The sequence below is a fragment of the Fundulus heteroclitus genome, chromosome 16, assembly GCF_011125445.2.
Source record: "Fundulus heteroclitus isolate FHET01 chromosome 16, MU-UCD_Fhet_4.1, whole genome shotgun sequence".
Taxonomy (NCBI): Eukaryota; Metazoa; Chordata; class Actinopteri; order Cyprinodontiformes; family Fundulidae; genus Fundulus; species Fundulus heteroclitus.
Genome location: NC_046376.1, coordinates 5,425,185 through 5,441,651, shown reverse-complemented (window position 1 = coordinate 5,441,651; position 16,467 = coordinate 5,425,185). Strand labels below are relative to the sequence as shown.

Genomic DNA, 16,467 nt, shown 5'->3' with positions numbered 1-16,467 from the left:
TTTTGTCAAAGCTGTGTCACCTGTCAGGTGGTGGGTAAACCTAATCAAAAGGTTCCTCCCGCTCCGCTACGGCCAGTCCCGGCTATCGGGGAGCCATTTGAACATGTTGTTCTTGACTGTGTAGGCCCTTTGCCTAAAACGAAATCAGGAAATCAGTTTTTGCTGACGATCATGTGCTTGTCTACTCGTTTTCCTGAGGCAATCCCTCTCTGACGAATTACAACTTCAGCAATTGTGAAGGCTATGACAAAATTCTTCACCACATTTGGTCTGCCAAAAACAGTACAGACTGATCAGGGAACCAATTTTCTTTCCAGAGTGTTTAAACAAACGATACAAACACTGGGTATCACGCACTCTGTATCCTCAGCCTACCACCCTGAGTCTCAGGGTGCCCTTGAGAGGTGGCATCAAACACTTAATTCCATGCTGAGCAAGTATTGCCATGAAACTGGACGAGATTGGGATGATTGCGTTCCTTTCGTGCTCTTTGCCATCCGTGATGTTAAGCAAGAGTCTACTGGTTTCAGTCCAGCTGAACTTGTTTTTGGGCATGACCTGCGTGGCCCGTTGAGGGTATTAAAGGAACAATTTGAATGTGGCACTTCCTCTCAACTCAGTGCTGCTGAATTAGTGACTAAGTGTAAAGAGAAGATGCATAAAGCAACTTCCCTGGCTAAGGAGGCTCTTGCTGCAGCCCAGACTAAGATGAAGCTAAGTTTTGACAGGCGTACTGTTCACCGACAGTTCCATCCTGGGGACAGAGTGTTGGTGTTGTTACCCATCGTTGGTTCTAGTATGGCTGCTCGTTTTTCTGGCCCCTACACAGTTCAGAGCCAAGTATCAGACTTAAATTATATAATTTCTACACCTGACCGCAGAAGGAAGACTCGATTATGCCACATTAATATGTTGAAGCCCTATTATGATAAAAGATCTGAGGTGGCAGAAAAGCAAAGTGCTCTTAGGTCCGTATTAACCTCCTGCTGTATTCCTTGTGACATGCCAGAAGATGGGTTGGTTTGGTCGCCAGAAGAGCACTCAGGAAGGTTGGGGAACTCTGAGTTCCTTGTGGATATTAAAGCTCATCTGTTATACCTGGCTCCAGCTCAGCAGGATGACATATGTGCCCTGCTTCAAGGTTTCCCTTCTTTGTTTGGTGATGTTCCATCTAGAACTTGCATAATTGAACATGATATTGATGTGGGTGCTGCAGTTCTAGTGAAGCAACATGCTTATCGCTGCTCGTTAGAGAGGTGGGAACAGATGAGAAAAGAAGTTTCCTACTTGCTGGAGAACGGACTGGCAAAGCCCAGTCATAGTCCATGGAGTTCTCCATGTTTGTTAACAGCAAAGGATGATGGTACTTTACGATTCTGTACTGATTTCCGTAAAGTGAATGCGGTTACAGTGCCTGACTCTTTTCCTCTCCCTCGCATGGAGGATTGTATTGACAGTGTCGGTCCTGCTGCATTTATCACTAAGTTAGATCTGTTGAAGGGATACTGGCAAGTTCTTTTAACCGCGAGAGCCTCTGATATCTCTGCTTTTGTGACCCCTGACCATTTCCTTCAGTATACTGTTATGGCTTTTGGAATGAGAAATGCCCCTGCCACCTTCCAACGACTGATGCAGATGGTATTAGGAGATGTTCCCCACTGCAGAGTATACCTTGATGATGTGGTCATCTTCTCCAATGATTGGGATGAGCATGTTTCCATCTTGAAAACGGTGTTTCAACGGTTACATGGAGCATCTCTCACACTTAACCTTGCAAAATGTGAATTTGGCAAGGCCATGGTTACTTACCTTGGCAAGAAGGTTGGCCTTGGGCAGGTGCGTCCAGTGGAGGCTAAGGTGGAGGCGATACTGGCATATCCTGTCCCCTTGACAAGACGTGATTTGAAACGTTTTCTAGGAATGGTTGGTTATTACCGATGTTTCTGTAAAAACTTTTCTATTGTGGTTACTCCCCTTACAGCTTTATGTAGTCATGCAGTCCCGTTTGTGTGGACCAGTGAGTGTGAAGAGGCTTTCAACACAGCTAAATCTCTTCTCTGCAGTGCTCCAGTACTGGCTGCTCCTGACGTCACTAAGCCATTCAAGCTTGAAGTGGATGCCTGTGCTAAAGGTGCTGGTGCAGTACTACTTCAAGATGGTGAGGATGGGGTGTGCCATCCTGTAAGTTACTTTTCTGCTAAGTTCAAACCTCACCAGATGAATTATTCCACCATTGAAAAGGAAACTCTTGGAATGCTGTTGGCCTTACATCATTTTGAGGTGTATGTTGGTTCTTCGTCTCCATTGACCGTGTTTACTGATCATAACCCTATTGTGTTCTTGGCACAGATGTATAATCATAACCAAAGGTTGATGCGCTGGTCGTTGATGGTACAGCGATTTAACCTTTTAATTAAGCACAAGAAGGGTTCAGAGAATGTGGTGGCAGATGCCTTATCCCGTGTGTATGGTTGATCCTAAAAGGTGAAGGTTGGTGTGCTGTTTGATATTGTTCTTGTTTGTGTTTCTCTCTTAGGGCTTGGATTTTATGGAAGGGGATGTTACATGCAGTGGTGGCTGCATGTAGGATTTCCCCCCCCCCCCCCCTTTCAAGTTGCTGCTGAGTTCTGGCAGGCTAATTAGGCCCAGCTGGTTTCACTCTGGTTCTTCATTATCAGAGTATAAGGCTAGCTGGGAAACTGATGTTCGTGGCCTCTTGGCCAATTGGGCAGCATGTGTGCTGCAGCTTTATGGTGCTGTGTACGGTTACTAGTGTGTGGCTAGAGATCTTGGTTCTGGTGGTTACTCTCTCTCTTTTCTCAGGTTCCTAGTTTCCCCGATAAGACTTCTTCGGATTTGGTTCGAACAATAAAACTTAGAACGTTACCGTATTGGTTTGTCTTGTCCTTTTTTTTCCCCTGGTTTGTCCATTGTTACAGCCCCTCCCCTCTCTAATACCCCTAGACAGTTTTGGGGACGTAACGATCCCCAATGGGTGAAGACTACACTGAGTGATTAAGTCTGTAATTTCAAAGCTGTAGGAGGAGTTTGCTTAAATACGACACGAGCAAAAGGCACAATGGCGGCTTTGATTAAACATTGCTGACTTCCTGTAGAATTTGGACCATCGCTCCAAGAGACGTTTTTGTAGGTCCTGAGAAGTTACATATGTGTACTGGATTTCATTATTCTCGGAAAAAAATGGCTTCGGGCTGATGCGCTATGGAGGAAAAAGTTCACGCTCACCAAATGGTGGGTGGATTCTTTTTTGGGGCTGCACACAGATCAATCACACTGATTATACTGCAGAGCCAATGATCTATGTCAGGGGTGTCAAACATTTTTTATTTTTTTTTTCCTTTTCAGTGTCCTGTCTGGCAATGTGGCAATACGAATTGTTGTCTTAATGCCAAAAAGAGCTCATCAGATTTGACTTTCACAAGTGGAGCAGTACTGCTTTTGCCATAGAGCTCCGCTTGATTTATGAATGTGAATAGTTTTTTTATGATTCATGCGGGGAATATCTCAAAAGATATGGACACTACAATGGGAAAGTAGGAAAGGAAAGGAAGAACAAGAAAACAAAGAAAAGGTGAAAGAAAGAGGAGATAAAAGGAAGTGAATGATAAAACAATTATTGAAAAAAACATGTACTTCGTTTAATTGAAAATCTGCAGTTCATATATTGTCCACAGGGGGCGCTGTGTTTTAGTCAGCAGATGGTAGTTCTGAGCTTCAGATGTGGAAAATTGATTTTAAATAATTTCTTAATTTTTATCTGTTTGATGTATTTTGTCATGCAGAACAGTGTTTTTAAGTTCCAAAAAATGTGAATAAATGTTTTTCAACATTGTACAATTACTGTGATCAGTTCTCATGCATAATGCACAAGTAAATGTTTAACTGAGTAAAAGTACTGTTGAAATTGCACATACATTTCTTAAAAACGCTGAGGTTATTCATTGTGTAAAAGTGAAATTTATTTAATATAAAAATCAACAAGCCCACTTTTATTAGTTCTATTTAATCTTGCAATGAGTTTACTCGTGTGGCCTTCTTGAGATCAGATTCAGCTGTATGCGGCCCCTAAACCAAAATGAGTTTGATCTATGAAATTGGAGCCAAACGTATGGGCATACCGTTTCGCCACACCGCCACTGCCATGTCCTCCAACAAAAAGTATCTGTGCTCTAAATGAATTAAAACTAACATGTTATCTGCCTTGTGAAACTGTTTGAAGCTGATGAGGTCAACAGGGACCTTTATTCACTGCGAGAGGGACCTTTCCAACCAAAAAAAGTGACTTCCTGTTCCCAGGGTCATGGCTTTGATGATGTCATTATTATTGATCTGCGTAGCTCTGTGGAAGTGAAATTCCAGCCTAATCCTGGCTTTACAATTGCACCTCCACAGAGCCACAGCATCTATGAGACAAGTAAATGGCCGTTTTTGCTTCATTGATTAAAAAGTGTAAAAGTCGGGCCTTTGCCTTGTTTTGTTTTGGCAAACACCTCCAATAAATAAAGAAGTTGTAAAAACTGTGCCAAAAACACTAAAAACATTTCTTTAAACGCTGAAAATGGTTTTAGTCTGATGCAGTCCATAAAAACATGAAATACATTTTCAGACAGACTGAGGAGAGGACACTCGTTTAAAATGCCTCGATTAATAACCGATAAAAACGAGTTTGTTGTGATGCCACCATGTAAAATCCTCCATTGGAGATCACCAGTTCGTTTTTTATTGGAAGCTTGTACAAAGTCCTCCACTGGGGTGCTCTTCCGGCAAGTTTATCAGTCCAAACACAGACTGCCCGGTTCTGTGGGGGTCTTTGGTTTATAACCTTTGTGCAACTGTGGTAAACGGCTTTCTGGTCTATAGTGAATAAAGCCATTTTCTGTGGCTCCAGGCTGGAGAGCAGAGATCCACTTTGCTCCGAGAAATCAAGATCCAGGATCAGGCCTGGAAAGGAGTCCATTGGATCTGGTTTGCTCTGTCCCTCACAGTACGCATGGAGGAGGATCCCCTCCTTGGTTGACAGCTCTCCCAGCAGGAGGTCTAGGAAATGCTGCACCAGCCTGACAGACCGTACCCCCATCACGGAACATGTGGCCTTCTCTGTAAGACATTTGGGAGTTTAGCCATCTCCACGTTGCTATTTTGCTTTCAATTCTCTGTTCAACATTTTCCCAGTTCTTTTTTTTTTTTCAGTGTTTTCATTTCCTTAGCCCACAGCTAGGGCTTTGCTTTTTTCCCTATAGACCAATTCACACGTGACGTCACAAGCTACATCCGGGTCACGCTGGTAGGCAAAAACAGTACTGTTCTCGCCAACCACTGTGACAAAACGGGTGAATTAGAGCGTGGTTTTAGTTAGTTTATTTTTGGAATCTAAACGATGCCTACGACTTGTTGTGCTCCCGGTTGCACACAGAGGCATTCCAAATCATCGGATGTACGTTTCTTTCGTTTACCCGAAGGACAAAGAAAGAAGAAAGAAATGGGTAATTTCAATGAAAAGGATCCAGGCAGACAATCCCAATCGACTGTGGGAGCCATCATACTACGACAGAATTTGCAGTCTACACTTCATCTCCGGTAAATACAATTTAACCTTGCACTAGTCATTGTTCTACTTGAATGATTATATAAATAAAAAATAGGATATATATTTAAGTCAAGACGTAAACGTTCGTTTCATAATAATATACGTACATGTACAATGTATGCAAACCCTCTGGCATGAGTCTGTGAAAAGGATTAATAAGACAAAAACACCAAAATAATCCTTAGTGAACAATGTTTTTTTACCTACCGGTGGCGAGTCTTCCTCTTTGCTGATGCGCTGTTTGTGTCCGATTCCGCTTTCGTATGTTACACAAACATGTCTGAACATATCCCGATATGAAATAATTGTAGCCGTCCAGTGATTTCATGGCTTTCATGCTCTCTCATGTGTATTAGCCTGGCGTGTTGAGAAGGTAGCTTTATATGTCGCCGTGCGGAATACTTGGCCAGCATTTCACAGACTCGCTCCATCCCTTCAGGCTTTTGCTTTCTGGAACTGGCAATCTGATCCCATCAACCATAAACTTAATCTTATAACGATCTTGTGATACGTTATCTAAAGAAGAAAAATCAGTCGAGGACTCGTTAGTTTCTTTGTTTGCGTCTGCCATTGTGTTCCCCTTTTGCCTACCAGTCGAAAAAACGGGATCAAAACAATAACAATGAATTGGTCTGTTCATCCTCGCAATAGAACATAATGATTATATTGGTCAGTTAGTTGACATCCTGCTGATTTCTAGTAAAAGCAATGACATCATCAGCATTGGCAGATAAAACAACTTTGCTATTAAAACCATGTAAAATCAAACCATGAACACTCAAACGTATGTTTTAAAGGAGGGGTTAAAGTTCTCCGTCGCTGCGACGGATTTCCGTCATTTGGAAAATGAGCGCAAATTGTTCCGTCTAGCATTTTTTTTCAAGGTTTTAAAATTAAGCTGTTCTCAACCAATGAAACCTGGCAGAGCCTGGACATTAGCCAATCAGAAAGACAGTAGGGCAGGTCTTTGCAAAGCGGAGATCTGCCAGTCTGAGGTTTATCCACTGACTAGAGATCAGTGGGTTAATCAGTTTTCAATCATAACTTTTGGAAGAGCCTCTCAAACTGCTCAAAGATTATATAAATGAAACTAGTGGTGGTCAAAGGTTTTCTTTGGATTTATGAACCAGCAGGTCAGAAAGTTCAGCGGATTGAAAAGCTGACAACAACTTCCCTCGGTAAGCTTGTCTGTCGCTGCTCCTGCAGTTAATTAATAAATTATTTCCACCTGTGGCCATGTCACCTGTCAGTGTTTATTCCCTCCTTCCAGTAACTTAGCTGATAAACACTGCGACTAACCAGGGATCTCCCCATGATTCACTGTTATGTTTTATTTAAAACTCAGAGTAATGAGCTAGCTCAGGCTAATTCGTCCTGGTTTTCGTCCTGGCCGTGGAACACTGGACCAGCTCTATACCCTCAGCAGGATTCTGGAGGGGGCATAGGAGTTTGCCCAACCAGTCTACATGTGCTTTGTGGATCTGGAGAAGGCATTCGACCGTGTCCCCCGAGGGATCCTGTGGGGGGTACTCCGGGAGTATGGAGTACCGCACCCTTTAATAAGGGCTGTCAGGTCTCTGTACGACCGGTGTCAGAGTCTGGTCCGCATTGCCGGCAGTAAGTCGGACTCGTTTCCAGTGAGAGTTGGACTCCGCCAAGGTTGCCCTTTGTCACCGATTCTGTTCATAACTTTTATGGACAGAATTTCTAGGCGCAGCCAAGGTGTTGAGGGGATCCATTTTGGTGGCCTTAGGACTGCGTCTCTGCTATTTGCGGATGACGTGGTCCTATTGGCTTCATTAGGGCGTGATCTACAGCTCTCACTAGAGCGGTTCACAGCCGAGTGCGAAGCGGCCGGGATGAAAATCAGTGCCTCCAAATCCGAGACCATGGTCTTGAACCGGAAAAGGGTAGAGTGCCTTCTCCGGGTTGGGGAGGATGTGCTGCCCCTACTGGAGGAGTTCAAGTATCTTGGGGTCTTGTTCACGAGTGAGGGGAAGATGGAGCGGGAGATCGACAGGCGGATTGGTGCAGCGGGCGCTGTACCGATCCGTTGTGGTGAAGAGAGAGCTGAGCCAAAAGGCGAAGCTCTCAATTTACCGGTCGATCTACGTTTCTACCCTCATCTATGGTCACGAGCTTTGGGTCGTGACCGAAAGAATGAGATCCCGGATACAAGCGGCTGAAATGAGTTTTCTCCGTAGTGTGTCTGGGCTCTCCCTTAGAGATAGGGTGAGGAGCTCAGTCATCCGGGGGAGGACTCAGAGTAGAGCAGCTGCTCCTCCACGTCGAGAGGAGCCAGTTGAAGTGGCTCGGGCATCTGGTCAGGATGCCTCCTGGACGCCTCCCTGGTGAGATGTTCCGGGCACGTCCCACAGGGAGGAGGCCCAGAGGAAGACCCAGGACACGCTGGAGGGACTATGTCTCCCGGCTGGCCTGGGAACGCCTTGGGATTCCTCCAGAGGAGCTGGCCCAAGTGGCTGGGGAGAGGGACGTCTGGGTCTCCCTACTGAAGCTGCTACCCCCGCGACCCGACCCCGGATAAGAGGAAGAAGACGGACGGACGGACGGACTCAGGCTAAATCAGCATGACGCGCTTTTCTTTTTTTCTTTCTTTTTTATTGAAGACTGGTTGGAATGTGCAACAATGTTTCGCATTTGACTGGGTCCGATTTGGAAAAAGTAGAAAAAATAAAACCCACCTGTGCTTTTCTGATCAAAAAAAGGCAGAGCTGCAGTCAGAGTGGCTGTCAGTCAATAAGTAGCAGCTCCACCTGATGACCCGCTGTGCACCTGGGCACTCCTTAAATGATGAGGATTTAGATGCATACAGATTATTAAGGAAACTACGTCAAAAAGATTAAAAAAATTAAATAAACTGCAGGTACAATATGGACTGGACAGCGGGTTTTAACTGAAGGAGACCAATGGCGATTCTGAGAGAGCTTTAATTAAGTTTTTTTTTATTTTAACACGGAGTGGAGCGTGATGTGAAGCAACATTGTAGAAGCAAGTCGTATTAGAAACAGCTGAGAAAGTCTGTCTGTGGATCTATGGACTCATTTTACTCCAACCCAAAACACCTACCAGACAGACAGCTACAGCAGCCAAGTTTACCTTCAACGATATTTAACTTCACACAATATTTTAATAACATTTTGCTAATTAAAAATGTTCGTATTTAAAAGCAAGTTGTTTTTTCTGATAAACTTTGAGTCATTTTATTAAACTTTTTAAAAATTTAACATCCAATCCAATTTTCTATACCCACTTTTCCATACAGGTGTGACGTCAAGCTGTAACTGATGGGGAAACCACTGATCTCTATTTATTCCCTGGATGCTGATTGGCCGTATATAATACAGGTCGCTGTGAAGCCACCAGCCGCCATATTGGTACTCCCTAATTTCCTCCAGTAACTAGGGAATATGTGCGCTACAGCATCGAACAAAGAAGATTTTTCTCATGTTCAGGGGGGGCTTAAGACTTTTAAAATGTCAAATGCCATATACGTTTATGTTATGTACTAAAACTTTCAAGTACTGGAATATTTTGCATGATATATATCATGTAAAATATTTCAGCACATAATTTCTTAGTAGTTGATAGTGTAGCTTTGACCAAACTTGACATCCAGTGGAGCGAAGAGGAGAAAAAGCTCTACAAAGAATATGAAAGGAACACAAAAGACCTAAATGAGGAGAAGGAGACATATAAAAGGACATTGGAAGTGGAGATGAAAAAGCTGCAGGAATCCATCAAAGATGCAACGGAAAGGTTTTACGAGTCACTCATGAAGCTGTTAGAGAAGAAAGTACAGTGCACGTTGGCCATATGTCAGGAAGAGCTGAAGATCACCCACCTGGCCGACGCGGTGCTCACGGTTGAGGAGATGAACAACCAGGAGCAGGAGCTCAGGCTTAAACTTGAACGTGTGTTGGCATACAAGATGACTACAGAGAAAGACTTGAAGAGACATGAGGACGAGGTGAAGCAGTTTCAGTACGAATATGACAACATTGTGGCTGAAGACAAAGTTCTTAAGCCACAATAACTTCAGGAAGGGGTTCAAAGATCTACCACAACACAAGACTGAGGAACTTTACAAACTATTCAGACGACGCACTCAATAATGAGGACTGATGGACTATGGTGGGGTATTCCAACCCATTTATTTAACAGACAGGAAAAGAGATAGCATTAGCTTATTGAAACTTCTTTTGGATATATAAACTCGAATAAACTTAGTCATTATAAACATAAAACTACACAACAAAGCAAATTATACCTGTTCGTCTTCCAGCTAGATGCCATATAAAATGTGGATGGAAACCCGTAATGTCCTTTAACAAGCAGCAAAACCGCCTGATACGGACGTAGGAACGTAGCGCTTCTTTTCGTTTTACCGGAAGTAGAAAAAACATGCTTTCAAAATAAAAGCCCCGTGAACTTTTTTGCCATAATCCACTATTAATGTAGAATTGATTACTTAAAACAGAAGAATCATGAACATTAGACATAAAAACAAAAGACAATATATGCATGAAAGCATATCTGAAAGATATCAGTTATAACAAATAATCTGTGTCATTTACAGATAGTGTTAGTACATCCACTGACTGTAGAATTACCTGTGAAACGTTTTCACACAGCCAGAACACTGCTTGTTGTTGCAACCAAATCCTATGGGGCTCTGTGAGAGTAGGGAGTAGTAAGATGGCGACCAGTAACATCAGTTTTTCGGGCAAATCAGCAATCCAGTGAATAAATAGAGATCAGTGGGGGACGCGCTCAACGTCACACAGGGTCGTGGGGGGCTTTAGACTCTCCAGCAGTCAGTGAGCGAGAGGCGGAGACACAGGGTCCATCCTGGACAGGTTTCCAGTCACAGGGCTAAAAGTTAGCAGTTTTATTACACTTTAAAATAGTTAAGTGATGCATTTTTATAAACTCAGGAGCTGTGATAATTAATTGTTGAGCAATAACAGGCAAAGCAGAGACTGATTATTGTAATGTCCGATCTGTGTTAAACTAAAATGTATGACATCATAGTGTTGGTTATGTGTACTGCATTGTCCAGGTTGTGGTTGGCCTTGTACATACAAGGCCATAGGATTCATAGGATTGATTTATACCAAATGTGACAGGGAGCCAGAGGAGTTAATGTTCAGGTTGGAAGTAGATGATGTAATGATGCAAGCTGCTGTCTTTTGTACTAGTTGTAGTTTATGGAGGTTTCTGGAGGACAGGGAGGGAAGGGAGCTGAAACTGTGAAGTGGACTGTGGACCAGTTTGGCAAAAGTGTGAAGGAATAACTTGATGCTGCAAATATGAAAGTTAATCAGGTGATGTTGTGGATATGGAAAGTGAAGGAGAGGATGGCAAGGCTGTCCAGGATGACACCAAGGCTCTGAAGCTAAAAGGTGGGACAGAGACAGAAATGGTCATTGCATATTGTAATATATATATATATATATATATATATATATATATATATATATATATATATATATATATATATATATATATATATATATATATATATATATATATATATTTGCACAATAAGGAAGTGAGGTTACTGATGTGGCATTATGTCCACGGCCCTGGGAATACATGGGCTGACTAAAAAAAAATTCAGTCAAACTGATTATTTTTGCTTTAACCCCTGCGTTAATCTTTAGCACGCTCTGTGTTGCTATACACCTGGACCTTGGCGATCAGACTGGCGCTGAACCCGAACCTCTCCATTGTTCTCCAGAGGAAGCTATGCTCGAAAACGATCAAACACCTTTTCTTGATCTAATGCAATCAAGCCCCTTCCTAGACCCAAATGAACCGAAGACCTCCAAAACATGCCGAATTAGGTAGATGCAGTTGGTCTCGGGATGAAGGAGGTCTGGTCCCGGTGGATGACCTGCTCCATAGCTTCTCTCAGCCAAGTTGCCAAGGCTTTGGAGAGGATCTTGCAATCGGTGCAGAGGAGAGACACACGGCACCAGTTCTTAATGTCCTGTAGGTTTCCCTTTTTAGGCAAGAGGGTGATGACTGCCCTGTGGCACGAAAGCGGGAGTGAACCGTCGGCCAAACTTTCATTGTACACATACACCAGGTCTTCTGCTAGGATGTCCCAGTAGGCTTTATAAAACTCTACGGTGAGTCCATCAATGCCATGAGCCTTCTGGCCCTGTATTTCTCAGGTGGGCTGTGTAGAGCTCTTGTATCCCCAAGGGGCGCTCCAGCTGTGCGTTTGTCTCCACAGAAACTTGGGGCAGCCCACTGCAGAACTCCACAAGCAGCTCCTTGTCCCTATGCTCACTCTGAAACAGAGAGGAGTAAAACTCCACAGCCCTCCTTCTAATCTGGTCTGGTTCACTAAGCTGCTGCCCTGTGTCAGATAGTAAGGAATGGATCACCTTCCTCTGCCTGTGTTTCCTCTCCAAGTTGAAAAAGAAACTAGAGGGAGCATCCATCACTGTGATGTTCCAAGACCTGAAAAACGCACCTTGGACTTCAGACTCCAGCAGGCTGGCTAAAACTAGTCTGTTTTAGCCAGCTTCAACATGCTCTTGATTTCCTGTGGACTCACTTAGATGTTCTAGTTCCATTATGTTCATCTCCAGATCTCTGATAGACCTGGTGACGTTCACAAATGACATTAACGGTGTACTGCTGAAGTTCTTTTATTTGAACTTTTCCATGGTCCCACCACTGCCTTTGACAAGTAAAATCACCCTTTCGTTGTCTAAAAACAGTCCAAAAATAACAAAGAGCTTCTCTAAAACTGCAAACGCGGATTAAAGCCAGATTAAAATGCCACTAGGCGCTTTTAGGTAAAATGTTTGTGATAAAAACATTTCCCAAAAGCAAAGAGTGGTCTATAAAAGCTACCAGTAAAATCTGACATGTTTTAAACACATTAAAATGGTGTTTAAAACAATAAAATTATCAATGCGATCTAAAAAGATTCGGTTTTCTTCAATGTGAGACCATGAGTACTGTCTGGAACCTGTGTGCATCCTCCTTTTATACATCCATCAGGTCATTGGGACGAGACCAGCTACCGTAGGGCTCATTAGGAGGCTGGTTGAGGCTCTTTGTGATTGTGGTCTAATAACTTATTTTCTGTACAGTTAAAATCCCCACCTGAAAATAATCTTTGGAACCGCAATCTCCCAACCTTTCCCCAATTTTGTCTAAAAAACGCTTCCTCTCTGCACAGACATGTGCAGAGAGGAAGCGTTATCAATATTTATGAGCATAAATATTGAGCATAAATATTGATAAAAACCATATTAAAATGTTGAAACTGAACTTTTACTAAAAGACAATCTTCCCTGGGTGGTGTTTTGTACATTAAAAGAGTTTAGGGTGAAAGCCTTGGACAAGAGGAGGCCCACCCCGCAACACTGGGATGTACCCCTTCCATTATCTGCGCCAGTCTGCTTCATTGTTAAAATCACTGTAGGTTTCTTGTAAAAAAAAAAAAAAAAAGTTGATTATTTTCTGTTGTGCCATTTCATACGTCATGGTGCATTTTACAGCTGAACTGCCTACTGGCCTGGAATGCAGCCACTGCATTTTTCCTCTTACTACGCCTTTTGTTTTGTGTAGGAGCCTCCATCTCGATCACCTGCTCCCCCTCATCTTTCTCCTCCACAGAAGCCACAACAGGCTCCTCCACTTCAACTCCTCTCCATCCGCCTGCATCTCACCTTTTCCTCCCTGATCTCCACACAAACCATTCACCTCACCATCAGTCTCACCCTCCTTCTCTCTATACACACCTTCCTGTTGCGCTTCACCCTGATGTCTCCCCTGCTCACCATTCACTCCACAACTCTCCCCACCACCACACACCACCGTCCTCCCCTCACTCACCATACAACCACTATTTTGTGAATCAGATGTTTCATCCACTCCTAGCTTCTCGACCACACTCTCCTGCTGGTCTGTAAATTATTTGTTGACAAATCTGAGTTGTTAAGCCCATATGTACGTTAGGAAAAAAAGTGTATTGATAGTTCTGTCTGGAGTTAAACATTTCATTCTATTCCATTTTATGTGATATTTAGGTATTGGCAAACAATTGGTGGCTTATGTATTTCTCAACACAAATCCATCTAGAGAGCTTTCAGTATATAGCCTACTGTTCCACTCAGTTGGGTTCCATAACTGTATTCCTATTTTGTTTCTTCTTTTTTTAAGTTAATATCCAAAAAAAAAAAAATCTGTTGCACTGAGGTTAGTCGTCTTTCAATTGTTCAGGTCACTTTAGACCAGCATTATTATGAAGTTAATATAATTTCACAAAGACTGTACACAGTCCTTTTCTTTAAAACCTGCATTAAAATGCATCAGTGTAAAATTATGAAAAAAATAAATTTCTGAAAGGGCCAATGTTGCTTTGGGAACTCTAAATTACTCATTTACATTTTCCCAAGCGGAGTGATGAGGAATCGCAGAGCAAGTGTTGTGCATAAACTTTTTTTTCCACATGGTCTGAAAGACCTTTTATACCCTTCAACCAAATTATCATAGGATTCAGTTAACCTCCACAATAATCTAAATGTATGAGTCTTACATGGGACCCTTTCCTTCAAACTGGTTTTCATGCTTGGTAAATAATCTGTAATTTGGCTGGAGTTTCAAAAAATATTTTGCCCAATTACCTTTAGGCAAGGCGAGTTTATTTGTATAGCACATTTCAGTAACAAGACAGTTCAAAGTGTTGTACATGAAAAGAAAACAGGACATTGCAGTGAAATAGTAGCAGTAAGTCAAGATAAGTTGGACTACAAACTTAAACTGATGATGTCTCAGTGAGCTACAACAGATTAAATTGAACATAAACATTTAAAGCAAATAGGTTTTTAACCTTTATTTAAAATAATTCAGGGTTTCAGCACTTTTACAGTCTTCTGGGAGTTTGTTCCACATAAGTGGCGCATAAGAACTAAATGCTGATTCTCCATGCCTGGTTCTGGGGTTGCTGAGAAGACTTGAGCCAGAAGAACTGAGTGGTCTGGATGGTTGATACTCTGACAAGAAGTTGATGTGTTTTGGTGCTAAGCCAAAACTCGACATCTTACACTGGGCATATTTTAAAGACCTAATGAAGACTTTTTAGTTCAGGTTTTAGTTTCATCATCTTTTGTTCTCCATCCTTCCTGAAACTCTGACACTGGATCCATAAGGCACTCTGCTTTATTATTTCTTTCAGAGTCCAAAAATATCCCGGACCCTGAGTTGGTGGTGAAGTTTGGTCCCGTGAACAGCACGTTGGGCTTCCTCCCTTGGCACATCAGACTCACAGAATTCATGTAAGCTGCTATCTGTTCCTCAGTCTGTGGTTTTCATATATATATATATATATATATATATATATATATATATATATATATATATATATATATATATATATATATTATGGCTGTGTGTAAATGAGACATTTTAAGATTGATCTATACTTTGTAAGAGAAATAAATTTAATATTAATTTTTATTTACAGTTCATGTTGGGAAGCTATTGATAATTTTTTTTCCAGTTGCCATAACTTGATTGTCATAGTGATCTTGTGCTATTGGTTGCCTGATTGAACATTTTGTGGGAAGCCTGTAAGTGCAACAGTTTTTTTTCTTCAGTGCAGTTGTGCACTAATTAGGCCTGTCACGATAACTAATTTTGCTGGATGATAAATCTTCTTTAAAAAATTATTGTGATAAGTCATACTGTCATTAGGAGACCTTTTTCAAATAAATCCTCTCAAAATACTGCCTCAGATCAAGCGGTTGGAAGCCGTCATTTGGCTTAAATCCAAAAAAAGTTCTACACTGCAGTCGTGTTAGAATGACCTCAATACATTTTAGATTTTCTTTTCAAAATAACGTTTCTGTGGCATTCCGTCACGAGGCTCTCATGCTAAACTTTGAGCACGTGCCTACCAGACACAAGATGCAACTCCTCCTAAGCTTGCAGGAGCTGTAGGTCGGGGAGCAAACCCTTCCTACCCCGGTTGCCGTCTCTCTGAGCTGGCCGCTGTCTTTCCAGCCGTCACCACTCTATTCATGCCATCCAGACTTTCCTGGAGGTCACTGGCTGAGCCAGGTGTAATAGAACTATAATACACCTTCCGGTGATACTTGGACACCGATAAAATAGCATATCGATAAAATAGAAATCATATTGATTGATATTCAAAATATACATTTTAAGTGCAGCCCTGGCCATTTTATGCTGTTGGTTGATGACCTATTTTTAAATAAATGGATTCAAACACAACCCTTTATTTAACCAACGTTTTACAAAAATTCTAAGTGCTCTCTGAATTCTCTAAAGGCTGATGGAGAGTTCCTGGGTTTGTGATTGGTTGGGAGGATGCAATGACTGTAGTATTAACCTACATAATAGAATGCACTGTTCTTTTATTGAACTTTTTATTGACCCCAGTTTTTTATATTGAACCATACGTCTATTGATTGATATATATCGTTATTGAATTATCGTCCAGATCTATGTCGTACCAGTGACTGTGACAAAAGCCAAGCCATGCCGTTTCTGTAGGCTACTAATTTCCTCTGTGACCCGCCCTGTCTAGCTTTAATTGGCTTTGCATTTTTCCTTCAGTCGTTGATTTGATTGTTTGTATTGTGTGATTGACAAATCAAAGACAGGAACAATAGAAAGTTGGCCACTCCGAGGTAGTGCTTCTAGTCCACGGCTGGCTCAGTGGGTGGACACGGCCCCCTATTGACCGCCCATGCTGCCGGGGCTGATACACGCTACTAAAGATGACATTGCAAGGACATTTCAGCAATTTGGAGCCGGGCTCATCTGTTTTACTTTTTCTGTGACTTCAG

The 16,467-nt window shown here is 42.2% G+C and overlaps 1 protein-coding gene across 3 annotated transcripts in view; it reads left to right on the top strand.

The window, feature by feature from the left end:
• nus1 (NUS1 dehydrodolichyl diphosphate synthase subunit) overlaps positions 1-16,467 on the top strand; it is an 81,337-nt gene that overhangs the window by 63,994 nt on the left and 876 nt on the right. For 2 of the 3 annotated variants that reach the window (XM_036148779.1, XM_036148777.1), the window contains one exon: positions 14,832-14,931. In XM_036148779.1, coding sequence (XP_036004672.1) covers positions 14,832-14,931 — 100 coding nt within the window. Of the gene's footprint in view, positions 1-4,909; positions 5,121-14,831; positions 14,932-16,467 lie in introns of those variants that run through there. The other variant, XM_036148778.1, reaches the window with a different exon arrangement.